The sequence below is a fragment of the Brachionichthys hirsutus genome, chromosome 10 (assembly GCF_040956055.1).
Source record: "Brachionichthys hirsutus isolate HB-005 chromosome 10, CSIRO-AGI_Bhir_v1, whole genome shotgun sequence".
Lineage (NCBI taxonomy): Eukaryota > Metazoa > Chordata > Actinopteri > Lophiiformes > Brachionichthyidae > Brachionichthys > Brachionichthys hirsutus.
The window spans coordinates 11,750,279-11,770,657 of record NC_090906.1 but is presented as its reverse complement, the minus strand read 5'-3'; the positions used below and the strand labels follow the sequence as shown (position 1 = coordinate 11,770,657).

The window sequence follows — 20,379 nt, the reverse complement described above, 5'->3', positions numbered from 1 at the left end:
AAACAAAGAAAGAAGTGTAACAAACAACAACAACAAAATCTGATTTCTTTATTTACCACATAGTTTCTCTCTATTTTTTTCCTGTCATCTTTATAGGACGATAAGATTGAGCCTGACTGAATATTTAATGTAAAATAATGACTACCTGGCAATAAATAGTTGAATGTGGGAAAACAAATGTGAATAATGTCAGAGAGCGTCTGGAAATTATGTCTGGTCTGGTGTAATCATCTGCCTCCCAGCCACAGGACTGCCACCCCCAGAAAAGCTCGGGAATAACCGGCACGAGTTGGGACCGAAAACCGCCCGGAGGAAAGAAACATTTCACCAGAGGCATTCTGAAATGGCTTTCTTTTGTCAAGCATATTTTAATATGTTGTGAGAGCTGAATTAAACCAGCAGGTGGCGCTCTACAGGGCATTTGACAGAGTTGAGTTCAAGCTTCCAGCCTGCAAATGCTCCAGGTCCGAGTCACTTATATTAATGTCGATCTGTCCAAAGAATGATCTGAAAGTCTCCATGGATCATCTCCCCCCCCTCAGTTATTATTAGCTCAATTATTATGTGCTGTTTTATTTTATTTTTAAGACATTCAGAAATCTCTGCTGTTCTTCCTCTTTGACATTGTGAAATTCAGGTTGCCATCCTATAAATATATATTTTAACCCCGACAGGATCGGAATACAATAATTCCTAATGTCATTCAGGGACACACCGACTGTACTCAGATATAAAATTTTTTTTTACTTCTCTAAATTTCACTCTATCATCCTTAAAAAATAAATAAACTGTCGTGACTATGAACTCAAAATGGCCAGAAGATGTGAATCTATGTTCTGCCTCACTGCACAACCAAGTCTCTTGTTTGTTGACTCCTAAGAAACTGCCTGAGTTTTTATCATGGCTCCGTCTCCTCCTAATCCCTCGTGGCCGATGCGATCATGGTTGCCTTGACAGTCCTCACGTCGCTCCTGCGCTCTTCCTCAAATGTTAAAGCGCTGCTGCCCTCCATCCTCAGTATAGAAGCACACACCAAATTCACAAGTACGCCAGAAGCATACGTGTCAACAAATAACGGCATGTCATCCAGAAAGCCCCGAAAAGAATCTATCAACTTCCAACAACAAAAGATGCATCTGACCAGTAATCCAGAGGTTCTGTGCCAGCCCTGATTCCGGCAAGCAAAAGAAAACCACTGAACATCTGTATTTCTCTGCAGAGCGTCACACTGAGGGATCCTCGCGGGACATTTATGGCATGTGAAAAATGAAACATTAATTGTGACATTTTTGAATGCACGCATCTAGAATGTAACCTGATGTTTAAGATGTGATTATAATATGTGTATTGCAGACAGTAACAAGGACATCTACCCTTCAGCTTCCCACTCAGAATTACTTCATCCATGAAATACGGTGTATCCATGGTTACATCAGGAGCCATGTTAAAGGGTGTCTCAGTGTAGCTCCATTCTTTAGCAGCCCTCACCTTTTCTCTCATTCATCGTTTGGAAGAAATCACCGTGCCGCCCCACCCTAAGGTTTCTGACGGCTATGATTTGGTTTAACAAATGAGATTTGCCGCTAAAAATGTCACTCATGTCGATGAAGATTGAATGCCTTTTGAAAGATCCCTAAATTATGGATGCAAGTCATATTGTATCTGCAGTTACCTGTGAAATGCAAAGCTTGTGTGGCTCAGAGCTACAGAGGTGCTTTGAAACATAGTATGGGAGCATCCCCAATACGTAGCAGTCGCAGGCTTCAGAATAACCTGTTACCTTGACAACACAATTTTATCATTCAAGCCCATTGCTGCCTTCTCTCAAAGCAGGAATCAAATGTGCCTTAAATGTAAACTGCTGCAGGATTTTACATCCAGATTTAATGCAAGATAAGATTTGTGTGGGTTTAAATGTGCAGATTTGTTTATTTATTTTTTTAATTTTAGTCAAAAGGATGGATGCAAAGTGATTTTCTGCCTTTTGATCTAAAGTGCTCAACAAAAGCTGATTGGATGAAATGATGAATTTAAATTTAAATACATCGACAACTGTGTGACTTCAGGAGATAAACTGTTGGGGATTAGAAAGAGGAGCTCCACGTGCACAGAGCGTATTCAAATATATCGGGAGCGACCTTTAAATAATACACGGATGTGTATTAGGCATCAATTCGGTGTGGTCACTGCGTCTCAGGTTTCTGGCACAGCGCAGATCCCCACAGAGAGAAGCGTATAGAGGATGACCCACAAGGCGTCGAGCCCGATATATGTGCCATGTGACCTTCTTCAGAGCTCACAGGATTAGGGATGCATTGGTTGAATGATGACGAAGGTCATCAAAGGTCACAGCAGGCCGACCTATTGCAGAACTTCAAACCCTTTTATCTTGACTGTGGGACAGCAGAGAGGTCAGTGGAGCGTCTGGTCCGAACGCTGAAGCTTGTAAAAGAGGACGGAACGTTCTTTATTCCCGTTTCTTACATTTTGTGTGAGCGCGTCATCACTTGAGATTAGACGACGATGTTGGACCAGCTGTTGGAGAACGTCTCAGATCCCTTTACTTTAAACTGAAGAGGTCAAAGCTGAGATTTATCCATGAGGTCCGCTCCGCTTAGCTTAGATCCGGTCCATTCATTCTTGTTACCATCAGTAGAGATATTATGCTGATGCACTGAAATTAAATGGTGACAAAGTAAACACCAGACCGGCCTGAGCTGCTGGGATAGACAGAGAGTCTTTATATGAGTCACACACATCGACCCCCCCCCCCCCCACCCTGGGGTGAGGAATATTGTTTAAGTATTATTTAAAGTCAGGGCAATATATTATATGAATGTTAAAATCTAATAATTATGGTTATGGGACGTGAGTAATGCTACTTACTACAAGCACGGATCAATTAACTCCCGCCGGTGTTGTTGCTAGGCGACAGGCGCAGCTCCTCCAAATGTAAAGGCAAAAAAAAAAAAAAAAAAAAAGGGAAGGGAAGAGCTGGTGACGTTCAGGATGCCGCCCCTGAACTGGGACACGGATCAGGTGCGTGGACTCCGTCTGCGGTGCAGCACAGGTGATTTAAATCAGGTCCTCACGGAGCTCCGCCCATCCCATTAGGTAGAGGGAATGGAAACACCGGTCTGGGACTGGAAGTGGATAAAATATGATCCATGAAATCCAGAGTTCTGGAGTGTTGAGCTTCAACAACTACATTTATTTAGTTATGTTTTTTCATTTTAAGTTTATCTGTAAATATTGTCAGATGGGTCCTTTTTCATGACTTTTTCAATGAATTAAATTGGCAAAAAACTACAAATATTTATTGAAGTACATTATGAACATGTATGATTTTGCCGGTCCATTTCTTTGTTTTGACCCTTTTGCTTCGTTGGCTATACTGGAACACTTTTGTGACAGCAAAGATGCATTTTCTTTTCTAATTTTATCACTGCTTTCTCTCTCTCCTCTTTCTTTCGTTCTGATCTCGGCGATTCAGGTTGTTCAACCATCTGAACTCTAGTTTTTATAAAACAGCAATCTAACTGATGCATGGAGAACAAACCTTCACTTTATTAGTAATAGTGGGGCATTTTTTTTGGCCTTTGGTTTATGTAAGAACTGTGATTTTTCTCTCTCTCTCAGTGATCAGCTATTTTCTTTTTCTTTTTTTATCTAATAATTGACGAAATAGTTTCAAATAACCAGATTCCCGCTACGATTCATCTTCTCCCTGTGTGATTAGCATCTCACAAAGCATTCGTCGGCGCTTTCCTGCCGCCGCTCAAATCCTATAGCTCATGAATCTATTTCCCAGTTAAATAAATTATTCAAAGTTTTATCAAAGAGAAGAGAGACGTTTGATCCTTTGCTAAATGAAGCAAAACGTTAACGTGTACAGATGGGCTGTGATGAAAGTCAGCTCCACTCTGACAAAATACAATTAGTTTTTAAAGTTTAACAACATAATGAGGCGCTAAATGCAGCTTCCATGATCTAACAGCCCGTCCTCAGTAAGCAAACCATCAAATGAGTGCATCTAAATCAGCTGCAAAATTTATGCTGCTTTTCAGCATGTAATTGTTGCACCTTCATCTGATCCCTCATTGTGTCTGTGTAAACACGGACGTTGTGCACGTTTCACACGTGCACTCCAGAATTCGGTCTATTCACAAAATGCGTTGGCTGCACTCGACCTCTCAACGGGTCAGAGAAAGGTCACGGTGGCGAATAAAAGCAAAGGAAGACAGGTGATGTTAAAATGAACATTTATAATGACTCTTTGTTGCCGTCGCAAAAATAATCTTTAAAAAACAATTCATTTATTAACACTGAAATGCTGACTTCACTGGTAGTCCACGAGTCATAAAACACAACTCACTGAATTTCTTTTACAAACACAGTACTACAGTTACATTAAATAGTCATTACTGTTAAATCTATCGATGAATAATGTTCAACTCAACTAATAATAATAAAAAAAAAACAAGAAACAATGACACTTTTAAAATCCTCTCATTCCCTCGCCATAGTAGTCGTTGTCATTTTAGCGACAGTGTATCGTTTAGAAAATATTCCGCTTCCGAGATGTTTCGCCGTCAAAAGCAGAAAACAGACTGGCAGCATAACAATAATGGCACATGAGCTCAAACGTCAGACAATTGGGTTGATGTTGTTCAAGGGGAGCGGAACTGGGACGGGACCATTCCAGTGGTTTAACATTTAGTCATGGAGGCTGGATGCCTTTTGGCTCAGTAAAGAATTATTTGGCACTCGTGCAGACAATATTTATCATGAAACGCTTTCCCTTTTTTCTTTTATGGCACAATTAGACATTTTCCTCTCATTTCTCGATATAATTAGGACTTTTCCTTTTAAACACACATAAATGCTGTTCTAGAAAGCCCTTTAGGTAGTTAGTACTGCGGACTTTCACAGATTCTGCTGGTCAGAAACGTCGAGCAGTGCACCCCAATCACTTTTTTCTTCGGCTGGACTACTTGATCTTATGCTGTCAGTCCACTTTTGTTCTGAGATGGAAAGGAACAGAGGTCGAAAGAAGCGAAACCAAAGCCCGACAAAGAAACTTTTACAACAATGACGCGAGAATGGTTTGCGAGGTGCTGGCACGCTTTCTTCAGTCGACACTGGAGCAAAAGCGTTCAGCCCTGCGGCGTTGTCCTGGTAACCGGAAACCAAAAGAAGAGTCTTGCAGGATTTTTGACGGTAAAATATTCCAACACAACACAACACACGAGTTCTTGGCGGATGGAGAAGGTCAACCAAGTTCACGGGAGGTTCAGAGGGTCAAAGTCAAAAAATGGGCCTCGTATCTGCTCGGCAAAGAATCCTGTAATTTCTCAGACGAAAGGGCTCAGAGGTACGTTAATCCTGTTAAAGGGCGGGCACAGTAGCAGGCGCTCGGTGTGATGAAACCGTGATAGGCAGCGAGACTCAGGGAGAGGAGGTTGTAAGAGAGGATCAAGCAACCTGAGCCTTTTTGTAGCTTTTGAAACCAGTCCTAGCCTTCTGGTGAAAGGGCTCCGTGGGGGGGGGGGGGGGGGGATGTCCCGGATACATTTGTGAGTGAAAATTAGAAAATTAAACACAACATAACAACTTTTGGAATGATGATGTAATTCATTTGGCATTCAAAAAGGTGACGCAGAAGGGACAAAATAATGTGAGAACTGTCATCCCCGTAGCCGCCCGGCTGAAAGTCCAAAAGGTGTCCTCTGTGGTTTCTGTCCTGTCGAGGCTGTCTTCGTTTCGCCGGCTATGCATCTTTACGATCAGCCAAACCTTGAGGCTCGCATCCCTCAGCGCCCTCATCTCTCTAGCACTTCAAGTCCCAATTAGCTGGAGGAATGAGGATCATTTCCTAATGTGTAATTTAAAGCCCGAAGAAACAAGAGAAAAGGTTTCGCACATTAGTTCACGGCAAAGCACCCAAGTGATTGACGCGAGCCGCTGCCGGAGGGAATGTGAAGGAGAAGCCTTCAAGTGAGGAAACAGGTGCTAACTTCTCTGTTTAATCGCAGACCCCAGCCCTACCCAACATTCGTAAAAAAAAAACCCTGCAGGGATCAGGGAATAAAGAAATAGACGTAGCATCAGAGCAACAGCGAAGAATGGCAAAAACCAAAAAGGACTGAAAGTCAACGTGGTTTGCTTCATTTCACACCCAATGTGACCCACCGATCAGTAAAGTGCATTTATGCAACACCAAACAAACAAGATAATGTCGACAGCGAATCGGAAGTTGTGTTAAAACATGTCTGGATCATGACTGTGGCCGCGTGAGGCCTACCTGACTATAGCTGAAATCTGTTATTGACATAGATATTAACTCTACGTGTGTTTGACATTCCTGCCCTGAATTTACATTAAAGACATTCAAACATAAAGTAAAAAAAAAAAGAGTAAAATGGGTACATTCATAGATTAGATCTGGGCTTTCAAGCTGTGACATTTAGAAAATAAGATAAATGAAAACCAATAAGGGACAGGCTATATGAGGTTCACGCTGTTTGTAAAAGAAAGGCATGCCCGACATCCTTTAAAAAAAAAACACAAGGCGCCAATGCGCTGAGTAACATTTTCACGTTTGCTTGTTTCACATTTCAATACTCCTCGCTGTACCTAAAAATCCGCCTTTCTCTGATGGGATGTTGAGAGGTGATGAGAATTGGATCTGAGATGTGTGTGTGTGTGCGTGCGTGTGTGCGTCTACTTTTTTGGGCCAACATGATACTAATGAGCTCCCTCCCAACTCACGGCATAAAAAAATTAAAAACTTTTTCCAACATGAGGCGAGTAAACTTAAGTGCTTTACATTTGACTGCATGCAGTGTTTATGCTTCTGAATGTTGCGAGACCAACTCGCAGATTTTTGTGGTTTTTATTTCTATTTTTTTCCTCCGTAATTTACTTTGATACCATGCAATAGAAGACGTGCAAAAAGATAACACCGAACTCCACAAACACATTTTTTTTTTTGATTGTTAATGGGTATGTTATGAATGCTTATAACATGTTATGCTTAGTCCATGCTGGCCTATAGAGACATTTGTGAGACAGCAGTACTTTAAGCCACAGGTCAAACAAACACACAAGGGATGCATGGAGTGTAAAACAACATGGATCCATAAAAAATCACAATCTTTAACTCTTACTCTATGTACCTATGGGGAAGAAAAAAAAAAACAATGCACAAAAAGGTTCTCTGTCCTTTGTTTTCTCAAGTTATGTATTTGATTATCTTTTCTTAACTTAAAAGACAGCGTTTGTTTGGCACTTGATCAGCACTTCTAAACAAGTTATTGATATCTAACATTTGATCGCACATCTACAATTTCAGAAGCTGCAGAGGTCTAGTTTGGCACATGTTGAACTATGGAGTCTATTATTACTTTTACTATCTTACCAATAATGTATAGCGTCCTATACACCTCGTCGTGTGCTCCAGCCTTTCGGAGCACGTCCCTAATCAACAGACCAGACATCTTTTCAACTAAAATATTTTGTATAGTTTACTTATCAAATAGCAGCATTTTCATAACTTACAAAAAGTACATGTAAACCTATTCATTCAAAATCGTAGTAGTTTCAAAGGTTCGTACAACAGACATGAAACACAAAAACAGGACGACATGCTACTATATTGCTTCCAATATTCTTTACATTTTCTTACTGTCAAACTAAATCATCAATGACAGAAATATGGACGGACACCACCGGCTGATGATGAGTCATCATAATGCACAAACAAATCGCGAAGCTAATCTTAATCAGGCTTTAGTTGGCACTCGCATCATCCACACAAATATAACATAGTTCACATTGCATTGACAACGCTGGACTGCATTTGGACTACAAACTAGAATAGCTACAATAAAGTACATATAGATCATATGACATGACATATTGTATTCCACAGAAATGAATTCTAGTAATCTTCAGATAAGAGGATATGCATAAAGGATGTCTTCTTTTTTTTTTTCTCGGCTTGAGGTCACAAACAAGTTCCCACCCGACTCGCTCCGTCTTATGCAATCTGTCCTGACTAGGGTTCCGTTTAGAGGCTGGAACTCGAGCTCAGTTTGTTCAGCCAACATGTTAATATTCGTTCAACCAACATTTACCATCTTTTGGAAAGAAATAAAACCCAAAAGCCTTTCTCTTCCAGTAATAAAAGACCAATAGTTCCTGGTCTTAGCTGTTCTAATCTCCTTCCTCGGACGGAATCTGATACGTTGAGCTAACATTGCTGGTTGGTCTTGCGGGTGTCACAGTTTTGGGAGGCGGGGTGTTTTTCTGTGCATTTTAGCCTTGTGAACTCTATGGCCTGGGAAAATTATTTTCAAACCCTCATGACCTATAGTGCATAACCCCCCCCCCCCACCCCACCAACAGCACACCCAACACGCCGGCCATGAGAAGACAAGACAGGAGGAAGGAGAAAGAGGGAAAGAGCACAGTGACAGAAGAAGCGCAGACGGAGATTGGGTCACAGGAGGACCGGGGGTGGGGGGGGGGGGGGAGGGGGGATAAAATGCTGAGCGAAAGAGGAAAGTTAATGAGGGGGCAGAGAGAACTAGTATTTGGTACGATGTGTCGATCGGAAAGCTTAAGAGGTGAGCTCTCTGCAGTCAAGCAGTCCAGTTGCATCGATAAAGCATCCCGTTTTGTGCTTGTATATTATCATATGCTAAAATGTTGGGCAGTAAAAAAGGTGTTGCTAGAAAGCCAGGTAGGAGTTATGGATGACGAAGCCTTCCAGAAAGGCTCCCCAGTCGCCAGAGTCACGCCTAATGTCCGGACGCAGAGTCGCTATCAACGCGTTCAAATCCCTTTACTTTCAAACATGATTTACAAAAATGAAAGAAAAAAGGCAATTTGTTAAACCCCGGTAAAAAAAAAAAAAAGAAAAGTTAAAAAACGTGGGAGTTCAGATTTTTTGGGATGCTAGTCGGTACCAACCCTCACAGCCGTGCATTCAGGAAGGTGATCATAGAGCTTGGGTAGATGGGGGGGCTCTTTAAAGATAATAAGAGAATACTGTGCAGGGAAAATATGGTGGGAACAATTTTATGGTTCTCTGATCAGAAGATGTCCGCTAATTTGAGTGCAGTGCATCGGTACCGGTAAACGGAAACGTCCCAAGACGCCGGGGCAGATGTCCCTTCTGTCTGTATTGGTGGGTCTTGTGTATGCGACATAGATGTGCACATTAAAATATACTCACATCCCTGCACGGACAGACACGGTGTACATTGTGTTCTAAATGTCTCACAGTGCAGTCTTCAGAGACCCAGTGTACTCAGCATGAACACCACGGATAGCAGCGCAAATGGAAGCCAAGGTAATCTTCGAGTGCTCTAGTCAATTAGCCTCCCTGCATTAGACAAACAATCGCCCATAAAAGACAACAAAGCCAAAACACTTCACGTTTTACTACGCCCCCCCCCCCCCCCCCCAGCCCAAGTTGGCGAGCGTTATCGTCTTTTGGGAACGATAACAGGCCGTCTGGATTAACTGCAGAATTGGGTTTTTTGTCTCGACGCAAATTGGGACGGACGTCTCACAGAAAAAAGTGAGTCGAAAACCTTCTGTTCCAAGTGTCATTCGACTTCCCTTTTATTGGTGTGTGTGTGTGTGTGTCTCTGGACTATTTGGTACCCTTAAAGGCAATCGATTATTTGTTCACAGATATAGGTTCATACAGCTTTTCTTATCAGAACACTTTTGTAGTGCTCAATGTCGTCTGCTCCAAGGTAGCTTAGGAGTTACAAATGAATGACTAAGGCAAAAATGATTGTAAAATCGAGAGAATAGCCAATTTATTTGGGATTGCGATGTTCAGACTGGCTCAGTTTTCATCATGACGTGTTAAAATCAATCCCTTTTCGTGAGGCAAGGGCGAGGGGAGGTCGGATCCAACGGGCTTACGGAGCTTACTAGCGAGGTTCGGATTTCCCAGTAAAGGAGGTATATAAACCTAATCCTATAGCACCAAGAAAGGGTTAAAGAGCAAAATAGTTTTGTGAGTTCGTATAATATGCAAATATGTTTCTGCGTCTGTGTGTTTGTGGGAGCGTTACCTACGTGTCTTCGCGTAAAATACATTTATACATTCCTGTGTGTCTCCTCTGTCCTCTCACATCGATTAGTTGACCCCTGAACTCTACTCGCAGACAGCAGCAGTGAAGTTCAGACTGGGGGTTTGAGTTATACATTTCTTTCACTGCAACACAATATTTGATCCCTGTAAATAAAAAATAGCAATAGGCTAATATTGTTTTTTTTTTTTTACATTCATTTCAGCCTGCAATTCACAGGTTTAAATAATTTGTGTTTGAATGAGACCATGTCAATAAATAAAGAATAGCAAAAAAAATAAAAATAAAATACCTAAATTTAGAAACTTCAATTATGATATGAGCCAGAATGCAACATACTGTATGACTTCGTTAAAGAAGTTATAATCAGATTGCTTCCCCCCCACACATTAGACTGAGGTGACCTCAGGTGCTCGTCGTGAAACCCCTAACCTTTAACCTCCCCGCATTGCGCACAAAGAGCAAGGTTTGTAAAACAGAGCTCAGACAGCTGGCTGGCACTTCATTCTGGCACGCTCAACTCGCCGGGAGCTGAGGTTTGCAACTGAAATCGAAAGCAACGAAATCTGAACAGAAAAAGAAAAGAATAAATAGCGATGAGGTTTTGGAGGAGGGCAGCCTCAGCCGGGACTCTGCAGCTTGGCAGTGGACCAGATCGCCTTACTCTGATCGCCATTGTCAAAAAGACTCGACACAAACTTTTTAAAAAACATCAGGACCTAAGTCCTAAAAACACATTCACATATCACGCACACTTGGTTGTCTCCCCCCCCACCTCCTCCTTTGTGATTCTCTCGTTTGATACTGAAATATTGAACAGATATTTGGACGTTTCTTTTTCAAACCCATCGTGACCCTCTCAATTCCCTTCTTTCTCTGTCTTCATCCTTTCCTCTTTTCCTCTTTTTTTTTCCCTTTTAGCCCACCTTTTGTGGGTTGGTGGCGCGCACGCCCTGCTCGTAAGTGATCCGCTGGCTGATCAGATACTGCGCTGCTTGCGTAGCGGCTGGCGACCCTGTTATGGTAACTTTACGGTTCCGAGTACCAGGAATGAACTCTCCCTTTTTGGAGATTTGGATGCGGGCTCCTGTTAGCTCCTGGTACTCTACCAGCGTTTTCCCTCCTTTCCCCAAAATGGCACCAACCAGATTCTCGGGCACAGCGATCTCAACCACGTCCTTGGCCCCGTCTGCTAGCTTCTCTGTCGCCAGCAGGGAGGAGGCCATCAGTGGGGATGAAGCATTTAGATAACCGTTGGAAGCCCCTGTCGCGGCTGCAAGAGAACCCAGGGAGAACCCCCCAAGGGCCGCAGCGGGGTGGCCTACACCGCCGGAGGCATCGCTGGCATAGGAGGCCAGTAGGTTAGCGGCAGCAGCAGCGGCTGGGTTAGCACTAGCTGCTACTGCAGCGAGGACCCCGGAAGCGGCTGCCGGGTTGAGGCCCAGGCCCAGGGTGTTAGTATTGTAACCGTAGCTGGCCAATGTGTTGAGGGCTGAGGTTATGGCCAGCAGATCGTTGCCAGAGAAGCTCGACATAGTGGCAGGGAAGGCGCCCATACCCGTCAAGCCAGCCTGGCCCAGGAGGCTGGATGCAGTGGCAGCTGCCGCAGCTGCGTTGGGCAGCACCTCGGCCGTGTTAGCGTAGGGGGATCCAGTGGGGTTGGAGTTGGCCACCGGGCCAGAGACGTTGGAATAGCTTATGTTGAGGCAGCTGCTGCTCTGAGGGTCCTCCTGGATCTTCTGCACGATGATTTCCACAGCCTTGCGGTTCTGTTCGGGTTCCCCACTGATGGTCACTACTCTCTCCTGAAGGTTGATGCCTTCTGGCTTCTGGGAGAGCTGCACCCAGGCCCCTGACTGCTCCATCACTGCCTTCACTGTCGCTCCACCCTTGCCAATGATCAGGCCAGCTGTGCTGTTGGGCACAATCAATTTGGCCTGCAGAAAAATAGAAAAATGGCAGCAATAAGAGGTAACAAGAGAGAGATTTAACAGCCATAAGCGGCCGACAGGAAGAGGGACATCTCCCTCCGAGCTGGAGTACGACACCGGCCTCCGCTTTACTCAGCGATTCGCTAATCCCAGGGGTTTAAGGCTGCAGCTGCCACACGGCTCTGTTAGCTATGAAAGACTGGAGGTAAAAATAACCACCTAACCTCACATTTTCCTGACCCTACCAGACTGTGGGCGACGCCGACCCGCAGAAGACTCTCAACTAACAATGAGGCGAACCTGGAAGTGAACCGTTCCTTCCACGTAGCAACCACAGGCCCCAGCGACTGTACTCTAGCTCACCTGCTTGACACGGTCAGGGTTGACGGTGGTCTGCGGCTGCAGTATGCTGACTGGCTCGGGTTTCTGGGCGCTCTGGGGCATCTCGCGGACCTTCTCAGCAATGAAGTTGTGGACACCGTTGAGGGCTTCGACTGTGCCCTGTATCAGACAGACGCGCTCTGTTGTTCCTGAGACAAGAAAGGAAGAGCGGGACAAACAAAGCGATCAGAGAATGCAATTTGCTTTCAGGGTTTTCCTGGGGAAAAAAAGAAGAAGTTTTTTTTGGGGGGGGGGGGGGTTCTGGGTAAATAGAATTTACATTTATGTTTTAATACGTCTTGGCAATGAAAAATGTTCCTTAGCAATTCCCAGCCTTCTTCATTTACACAATCAACAGAGAAACAGATTAAAAAAGAATGGTGCATGTTTAGTAAACCAAGGAGGGGGGAGGATTCCTTCTGAATGAGGTAACTCTTTCAATGCTGTAATACTGAGCCTGTCCTTGCCTTGCAGCTCTAACAGACGAGACACACACTTGTTCCTCCCCCCCCCCAGGCTTCTTTCTACACACACACTGATGACCCAACAGGCATTCTGTTGCCATGGCAAAGGGGCCAATCCGTGTAAACAGGTGACGCAACAGCGAGTCTTTTATATTTGTCTGCTTGATGTTTAAAAACAGTCTCCCCTTTAATTTAAAAATCACAAAATGTCCAAAATGAACAGCAAAATTCTAAATAATGCTATTATTTTAGTGATGGAAACATTTTTTCATTTTATTCCTTTAAAATTCATTGTTGATCTTTTTGTCTGAGCAGCGCTGCTCTGCTTCATCATTGTCATTTATCATCCCCCCCTAGACAATAAAAAATAAAAATCCAAGGTAATTTGTCAAAATTATAACTGCTTAGCTTTCTACAACATCTAATAATTGCATTAAATATGTCATTTCAAACATCAGGAAAAACAGCAGAAGCTTTTAATTAGGCAAAACGGAGGAACGGGTACCTGACCGGGAATCAACCTTAATTAGTTAAGTTGATGATAATAGATAAAGCACTACAAAATGCACAAAGACAATTAAAACCATCTGAGATAAGACATTTGTCCTTATTTCTCACTTGTGCTTCATAAAAGTCAAGGGAAGTAAACAAAAACACAAACTTTTCCAGAGGTCACATCGTGTTATGGGGCTTGAATGAGGTCCTCACAGTTTGGTGTCATTTTGCTGCACCTGCCCGTCATTCCCGAAGCGACATCGTGACAGGATGGAGCCTGCGACTGCAGACAATTGTCCTGTTGCACTTTTTTTTTTACGTCGGAGACATTCCTCTGCTTGTCACACAGGAAGCTTTCTAGGCACCGGCTGCCGCAGACATGTGCAAAAATGTCCAAAAAATCAGGCTTGAAAAATCAGATAAACAATGTCATTTCATGATGAATCCATTTCCCGTCCTTTCTTTTTATTTCTATTCAAAACGGATTGAAATAAGGATTCTTGATGTGCAGTGCAGACGCATTTGAGATACAAACGAGCACAGAAAATAAAGTTCAAACTACACGAATGTCACATTTCAGCCGCCACCCTCGTCGCTTCCGAAATTACTTGCATCAGTCTCCAATCTCTCTTTAACTGTGACAGATTCCATAATAAAACTCCGGGATTTAAGACGCAGTAAAAGTTCGTTCTTGTTGGCAGGAAGAAGGAGAAATATGTCAGTGCCCATGAGGGCAAACATCCCAGCCTGCAGCATTCCCCGGAGGCCGATGACTCTCATGCCGTCTATCCTGATACCAGACATCCTTTCTGTCTTGTTGCAAGACCAAGAATCTGCCACTGCAAATCCTTTGTCTGATTTATTCATATTGTTGGTTTGCCACGTATAAAATATCCCCCCCACAACTACTAAGTACTCACCAGATTTTATTCACGCTGCAAGCTGAGCCGGGTTGCTGCAGCTGAAACGTCCATGCCGAATATACTCATTTGGTTGTTGCCTTATTATGGCATGATTCTGAAATCTACACGATGAAACATGAAGTGGTGCAAATCTCTCTGAACTTTTCACTCTGCATCACACCCTGCTCAGAAGACCCACACAATCACTCTGAAAGATTTTAATGCTTCATACATCCAGCCAGGCATAATAAGCTATAGTCAGACAAGTAATACTAGCTATTACCGCTCGGTAAATAAAGGCAGACTGTCGGACACTTTGGATAAAAGCTCGCATCAGTTGGGACTGCGGTAATAGAACAGTCTGTCACATTAAAATCTATCTTCCAGGGTAGGACTTTTGATCAGTGCTTAAAGAATACGAAATCATCTTTGGTCAAACACTACAATTTATTTGAGCGTTAAATGGCAAGATTTCCTTTAGCAAAAGATGATTCCAACAGGTGGACATTGATTTGGCAGCTATAATATCCCAATTTGGGAAGATGTCCATTATTTAAATTTGTATTTCAGTCATTTGGTAGACTTACAGCTGACATTAAAAAATAAATCTTGGCTGCAGAGGCTGAATTATCTCGTCTCTTCATCATTAGAGTGAGGTAATGCTCCTGTATTCCTGTTATGCAGCTTTTTTGGAATTTCATTGCTCTTTCCTGACTTGCAAATGCTAACAATATAGATATAGATGCGTATAGTGGCGTAAATAGTGGCATAAATGCTTCTGCGCATGTGTTGACGACCACAAAGGAAGTGTCACTGTGACATATCCGTCTGCTAACTGCTAACATTTCACATCGCGGCTTCATTTTTAATTTAGCCCCGGTATTTTCTGAATCCCTTTTTAATATTCCCTTATTGACCGATTTCCACCTTTCTAATTTCCACAGTACGCCGTACTGCTCAAAAATCAGATTTACCCTTACGAAAATAAGGCGAAACCTTGGCCGAAGTTTGGCGGTATAATGGACATGGACATCTTTGATCACATTCTGTTATCTTAGCACCAGAGGGTCACATCACTTTACCGTCAGAGGAGACATCAACGGAATGTGGAGATACCCCACCTGCCAAATACCACTTGCTGTCAACACAGGAGGCAGAACAGTACTTCAGAATATTACAACATACACGCAGTGTGACATCACAGCGGCCTTGGCCGTCTGTCCATACTGTACAAAGTAACTCCGGGGCCGACTGCACAATGCAGGAGGTTTGAAGTTTTGATTCTAACTTTATGTTCAAATCGTGAACTCCTACGACTTCTCTCTGCAGCTGCTTAAATATGCCGTTGTGAGTAGGTGTGTGTGTTTGTGTGCGTGCGTGCGCCGAATGCACGGTGTGAGTGGGTGAATGCATCGCGCGCTGCTCGGGGGCTTGAGCGATCCAGCCGAGAGTTCAAATGAGATTCAGACCAGATAATTAAAACAGAAACGCTCCGCTTTGCTGTACGAGGAGAAAAGGAGCTCCGGAAAAAAAAAAAAAAGATATAAAGAAGTATGATGTCATCTAATGGAGGCCGGAACGCTCGAAACTCCGAGAAAACAAGTCCAAGAGAGCGAGTGTGAGTGGGGTTTGTTGGGGGGGATCTTGGCGTGAGGTGGGGCAGCTTAGGAGAGGGGTCATGTCCACAGAGTGAGATTGAAACAATCTATTTCTGGTCCTGCCCCCCCCCCTGCTTACATACAATCATGCATCATCCACACACTTCACTCTCTCTGCTCATCCATCTCAGTGCACCACAGGGCCCCATTGTGCACTAACCATCAGGACCCACGGATCCGCCGTCTCATGTCTTACGCCGACAAATGGGAAATGCGAGGTGGGTGGGAGCCTCAGACTGAGTTATCACAGAGGACTGCAGGAGAAAATGGCTGCACCAGTCCCTGTCCCTTTATTTATTTTTTTTAGCTTGCGATTGCGTTGTAATCGTGCTCGGGCTGCGGCACGACGAGAGACGAGGGCGTGAACCGTCTGAAGCCGACGGCATGGTGTGTTAGCCCAGCTGATTCGACATTAAAGGAAGGTGAACTACGCACGGCGGGTACATTCGACGTGCTGAAAGGGTAAATCAGGATGGGATTCTTTGTTTTTATTGCCATCTACAGTAGCAGTTTCATTTTACTTTGTAGGAAATCTACCCAATCGTATTGGTGCCAGCGCGCTCTCCCTGAACTCCGCACTCATCACGATAATGAGTAGGGGGATGGGCAGAGCAGGTGTTTGGCCAAGAACGCAACCGTAATCCATAGAGAGGAATAACAAGCGCATATCATATCTAATCTGAGCCCAACGCAGTATAGTACTTCCCGTTGCTGTAGCTAGCTATCGTTAGCTCAGTGAGCTAGGGTGCTAATGACTGCAGCGCACTGGATAGCGCCTAGAGCGCAAACACATATCACAGCGAGAGTCACGGCCAGAAGCGCAACTCTGCTAAATTGAGCAATAATCCCAGAGGAGATTTAGATCCGGTGTGTTGTGCCCCCCCCCCAAAAAAAATCAAAGGTCCATTTTTCACCTAAAAATCCTGACGTTTCAAAAAACATTCAAATGTTTCACCTTTTGCGATAGGAAATGAGTTGCAAAACAATCGACTGTGTTTTTCCTTTATTTTATAATAATAAAGATATGAGTGAACTGATCAAATCCCATTTTACAGTCTTTGTGTACAGCCGCAGATTTTAAACCGGTACATAAGAGGGTCTAATAAATAGAGAGTAAAACGTCTACTGCCGCAAAGGAATTATTTGCCTGCTTCAGTTATAGAAAACATCTGGACCTAATAAGCAGCGAGACGCTCGGCACCTGCTATTTTTCAGCAGGTTGTAGCCTCCTCTGGGGCATGAAGGACAAACACCCAGACTCCTCTAGGACTCAGGCTTTTTATATTTGCAATATAAGACGGTTCAGCTTTGACCTCCACGTGATGAGGGTCACCGAGCTCCATGAGCATCGTTCTGCTGTCATTTATTGAATGAGGCTTTACAGGACTATCAATGCTGTTGACGTGCACTGCGCCACAAACGCCTGAGCTCATCTTTGGGCGTGTATGAAATGGTAGCCCTGTGCAATGTTTGCAGACAAGTCAGACAAAACCTTGTCATGCAAAAAAAAAAAAAACCTGCAACTCTTTCAAAACCAAAAGCAACTGGAGGCTCGAATGCTGCGTCTGAAGTCTGTGCCATCTCTATGCACGTGCACACACAATTTGGATAAGATTGTGGTTTAAATGCTCTGCAGCTACTCATAGGAGGACCCCCCCCCCCAAAAAAAAGGACTTGTCAAAGGTTCTCTAGCAGAAAATCTCCTCACAGCTGGATAACGATCCAGACGGCTCCTCTCATATAAACAACTCTTTACGTGTTTCCGTTTTAATTGCCGAGTGTCCGTCCTTACCTGGGTAGAAGTCTTTGGATTTAGACAGCTTAATGGTGGCACCCGTCTCTTTCTGCAGTTGTACGATGGTCTGGCCGCCCTTGCCAATTATAGAGCCGGCTGCATAGCTGGGGATCAGCACCTTCAGGAAGTACTCGCCCTCCTCTGGGGGGGGGGGGAGACACACAAAGTGGGAAAGGGTTACAGCTTGTATATTAGTTCTGCACATCATCGTATGGCCCATACTGGTGCACCCAATACCCCAAACTGCAAGCACAACGGCATAATGGGAAACAATCCCTTTGACGTTTGTGCGAGCGGAAAGGACACAGCCCCCATGTTTGTCTATCCTCTCGTGAAGCGAAGGCACCTTTAGGATTTGTTGCAGATTTCAGTGCTTTCGCATTCATCAGAGACCGGTGACACGTCCTGTCCCAGATTTCTCGTAGAGTAAACGGTGACCTCCTTTCCAGTTTGCAGAGGTCTAATTTTAACTGTTTTCAAGAAGTCTGAGCAACCTTTAACTAAAAGCAAAGCCAGGCCCGGTGCTGCCGTGAGCATTCGTCCGACACGCACAAAGGGAATGTTGAATTAACGGTTCAATGTGGACGCGAGAACAAAGAGGACTAAATGCAAACACACTGTCGTTAACCATGTGGTTCATGAATGCCACCGCCGAGTGAGCCTTCTTAATTAACAAGCATAAGACTAACATATGGGAGCCAATCCCACAGATTTGTTCAAAGCCTATACTGCCAAGATGGTCTTAATCTCCTCCATTTTGGAAGGGGCCTCTACGGATTGCTGTGGCTTGAAGCAGTCCGTGATCGGAAGCAAGACAGTTTGAAGAAATTGCAGCGGACCGCGTTTCCGGTTTCCGGCTGGTAAAGTTGATTTTCCTACAATGAAAATTAAAAATTTATTTAGCACCAAATGGGACATCGAAGAAATCCATCGAAGAAATCCCTGATCACATTGAGTGCACTAATCCACTGGAAAAGCAATCAACCACATATTGAGCATGGGCACAAATATAATTAATCTGCCAGCAATACATCAGAAGCGGATTTATAGACGTGGGAGCGACCGTGATTCCCGACTGAAAATACATCGATGACATCAGGGTAAACACTCGGTACAGTTGTGCTCTCGGCAGCGATACCAATAATCCCCCCCCCCCCCCCCTGCATGCTGATTTTCGATGCAATGACGTCATGTTCAGTCTTTTTCAGCAGCCTCAAGGGTAACGTCTCTAGAGCGGGCGGAGATGTAAAAAAATAAAAATAAAAGGCACTGTCCATCGTTGTAGAACGACGGTTTACAAAAAGGTTTTCCAGGTGGCGTGAAGCAGATTTCCAAACGCAGATTCAAAGGCGCATCGTGTCGGTGCACACCGGGACTTATAGACGGTATCGGAACGGGGGCTCGATGGGAGGATGGCGGAGAACCGCCCCGCGTGGAGGCCGACCTGTTGCCTCTGTAACGCACTCATTAGATTGAGACGTGAACGAACATGGCACGATGTGACATGAAGGAATTTCTCAGGCCAGATGTGAGCTCTCGCCCTTACTGCATTAATATGCCCCTCATGTTCCATTCAGACACAGGCTGGTTCTCGTGCACATCACCCAGAACCAACACGCACAACCATGACGCGATAGTTCACGGACTTCACTTCTGATTTTGTTTAATTGGCTACGGCTGTGGGGACAGTACCGCATTATTAGCAAGATTTAACTAAGAGCGCAGACATGAGACGAATTTTGACACGCGCAATTAAAACAGGCGAATATTTCATGATATGTATCTGCGTGGAGATGAACCTTTACACAGACGGCGATCTGTATCTGTATCACAACAAATAATAAAATGACCTTGGTGGAAAAATAAACATCACGAACGTCAGACACGGTTAAACATCGAGGTTTCGAGCCCTCGCTCCGAATCGCAGGATATCTGACGTCGTACCAACGTGGAAAAAATGTCAAATGAGGAGATGCTGATTGCAAAACGTTCAAAGACCTGTTGTTGCCAGAAAAGCCTAAACCCAATGCGTAACTTTCTGCTTTTCTTCAACCGGAGTGAACCCAGCAGGGACGGGAGGCACTCAGATTCCCTCCGTCGCCCCTCGCGGCCACGTTTTGCTGTCGTTAGTCAATAATTAATTCTGTCCTAGTGTCACAGATCACAGTAACAGGTTTTAATGGCGTCATGTGGTAGCGTAAACATGACAATCTGTTGCTGCAATCCGCCAGGGAATGGAACCAGTGGGGTGTTAGTTCAAATCCCTGCTTCCAATAGTGGAAATATGGCTTGGAGGAGAGACACTGGATGCTGAGCCAAATGTGTTTTCGTTAAGTCACTATCGGGGTGGGTGGGTCAGGAATAAACGCCTTGTGACCGTCCTTCCTCTTTCTCACGAGCCTTCCACGTACACATTCTGCATTTTAATGGGACTAAACCTGCCGCCGAGAAGCAGCGAGGACGATGGCACAAAAAACGAGTGACGATGGCCAAATGAGATTTAGGTCCACGAAACAGCTTGTAGTCTCACATGATGGACAAATTCAACAAGTCAAGACAAAAAAAAACGAAGAAGAAGAGTTTGAGGCTCACCCATTCTGAGATCTGCTGCTTCACGAGTCCTCTGTCAGATCGGCAT

General features: G+C 44.1%; 1 protein-coding gene across 2 annotated transcripts; it reads right to left on the bottom strand.

Moving 5' to 3' along the window:
* Positions 1–11,032: 11,032 nt before the first annotated feature.
* Positions 11,033–18,152, bottom strand: nova1 (NOVA alternative splicing regulator 1). Of its 2 annotated transcripts, XM_068744884.1 has the most exons (4): positions 18,144–18,152; positions 17,739–17,877; positions 12,410–12,576; positions 11,033–12,052 (listed from the first exon to the last, which is right to left on the bottom strand). In XM_068744884.1, the coding sequence occupies exons 3-4, from the start codon at positions 12,488–12,490 to the stop codon at positions 11,033–11,035; spliced, it is 1,101 nt and encodes a 366-aa protein (XP_068600985.1). In that variant the 5' UTR covers positions 12,491–12,576; positions 17,739–17,877; positions 18,144–18,152. The 2 variants fall into 2 exon arrangements, with proteins under 2 accessions (XP_068600985.1, XP_068600986.1); XM_068744885.1 differs by lacking the exon at positions 18,144–18,152 and having other exon boundaries at positions 17,739–17,880.
* Positions 18,153–20,379: the final 2,227 nt, after the last annotated feature.

What these genes read in the sequence shown, in the direction of transcription:
- nova1 (XM_068744884.1), bottom strand. Translation starts at nt 12,490, where the DNA reads ATGCCCCAGAGCGCCCAGAAACCCGAGCCAGTCAGCATACTGCAGCCG. An exon ending in ACCCTGACCGTGTCAAGCAG is followed by an intron (nt 12,053 to 12,409) that starts GTGAGCTAGAGT and finishes ATTTTTCTGCAG; the next exon opens with GCCAAATTGATTGTGCCCAA.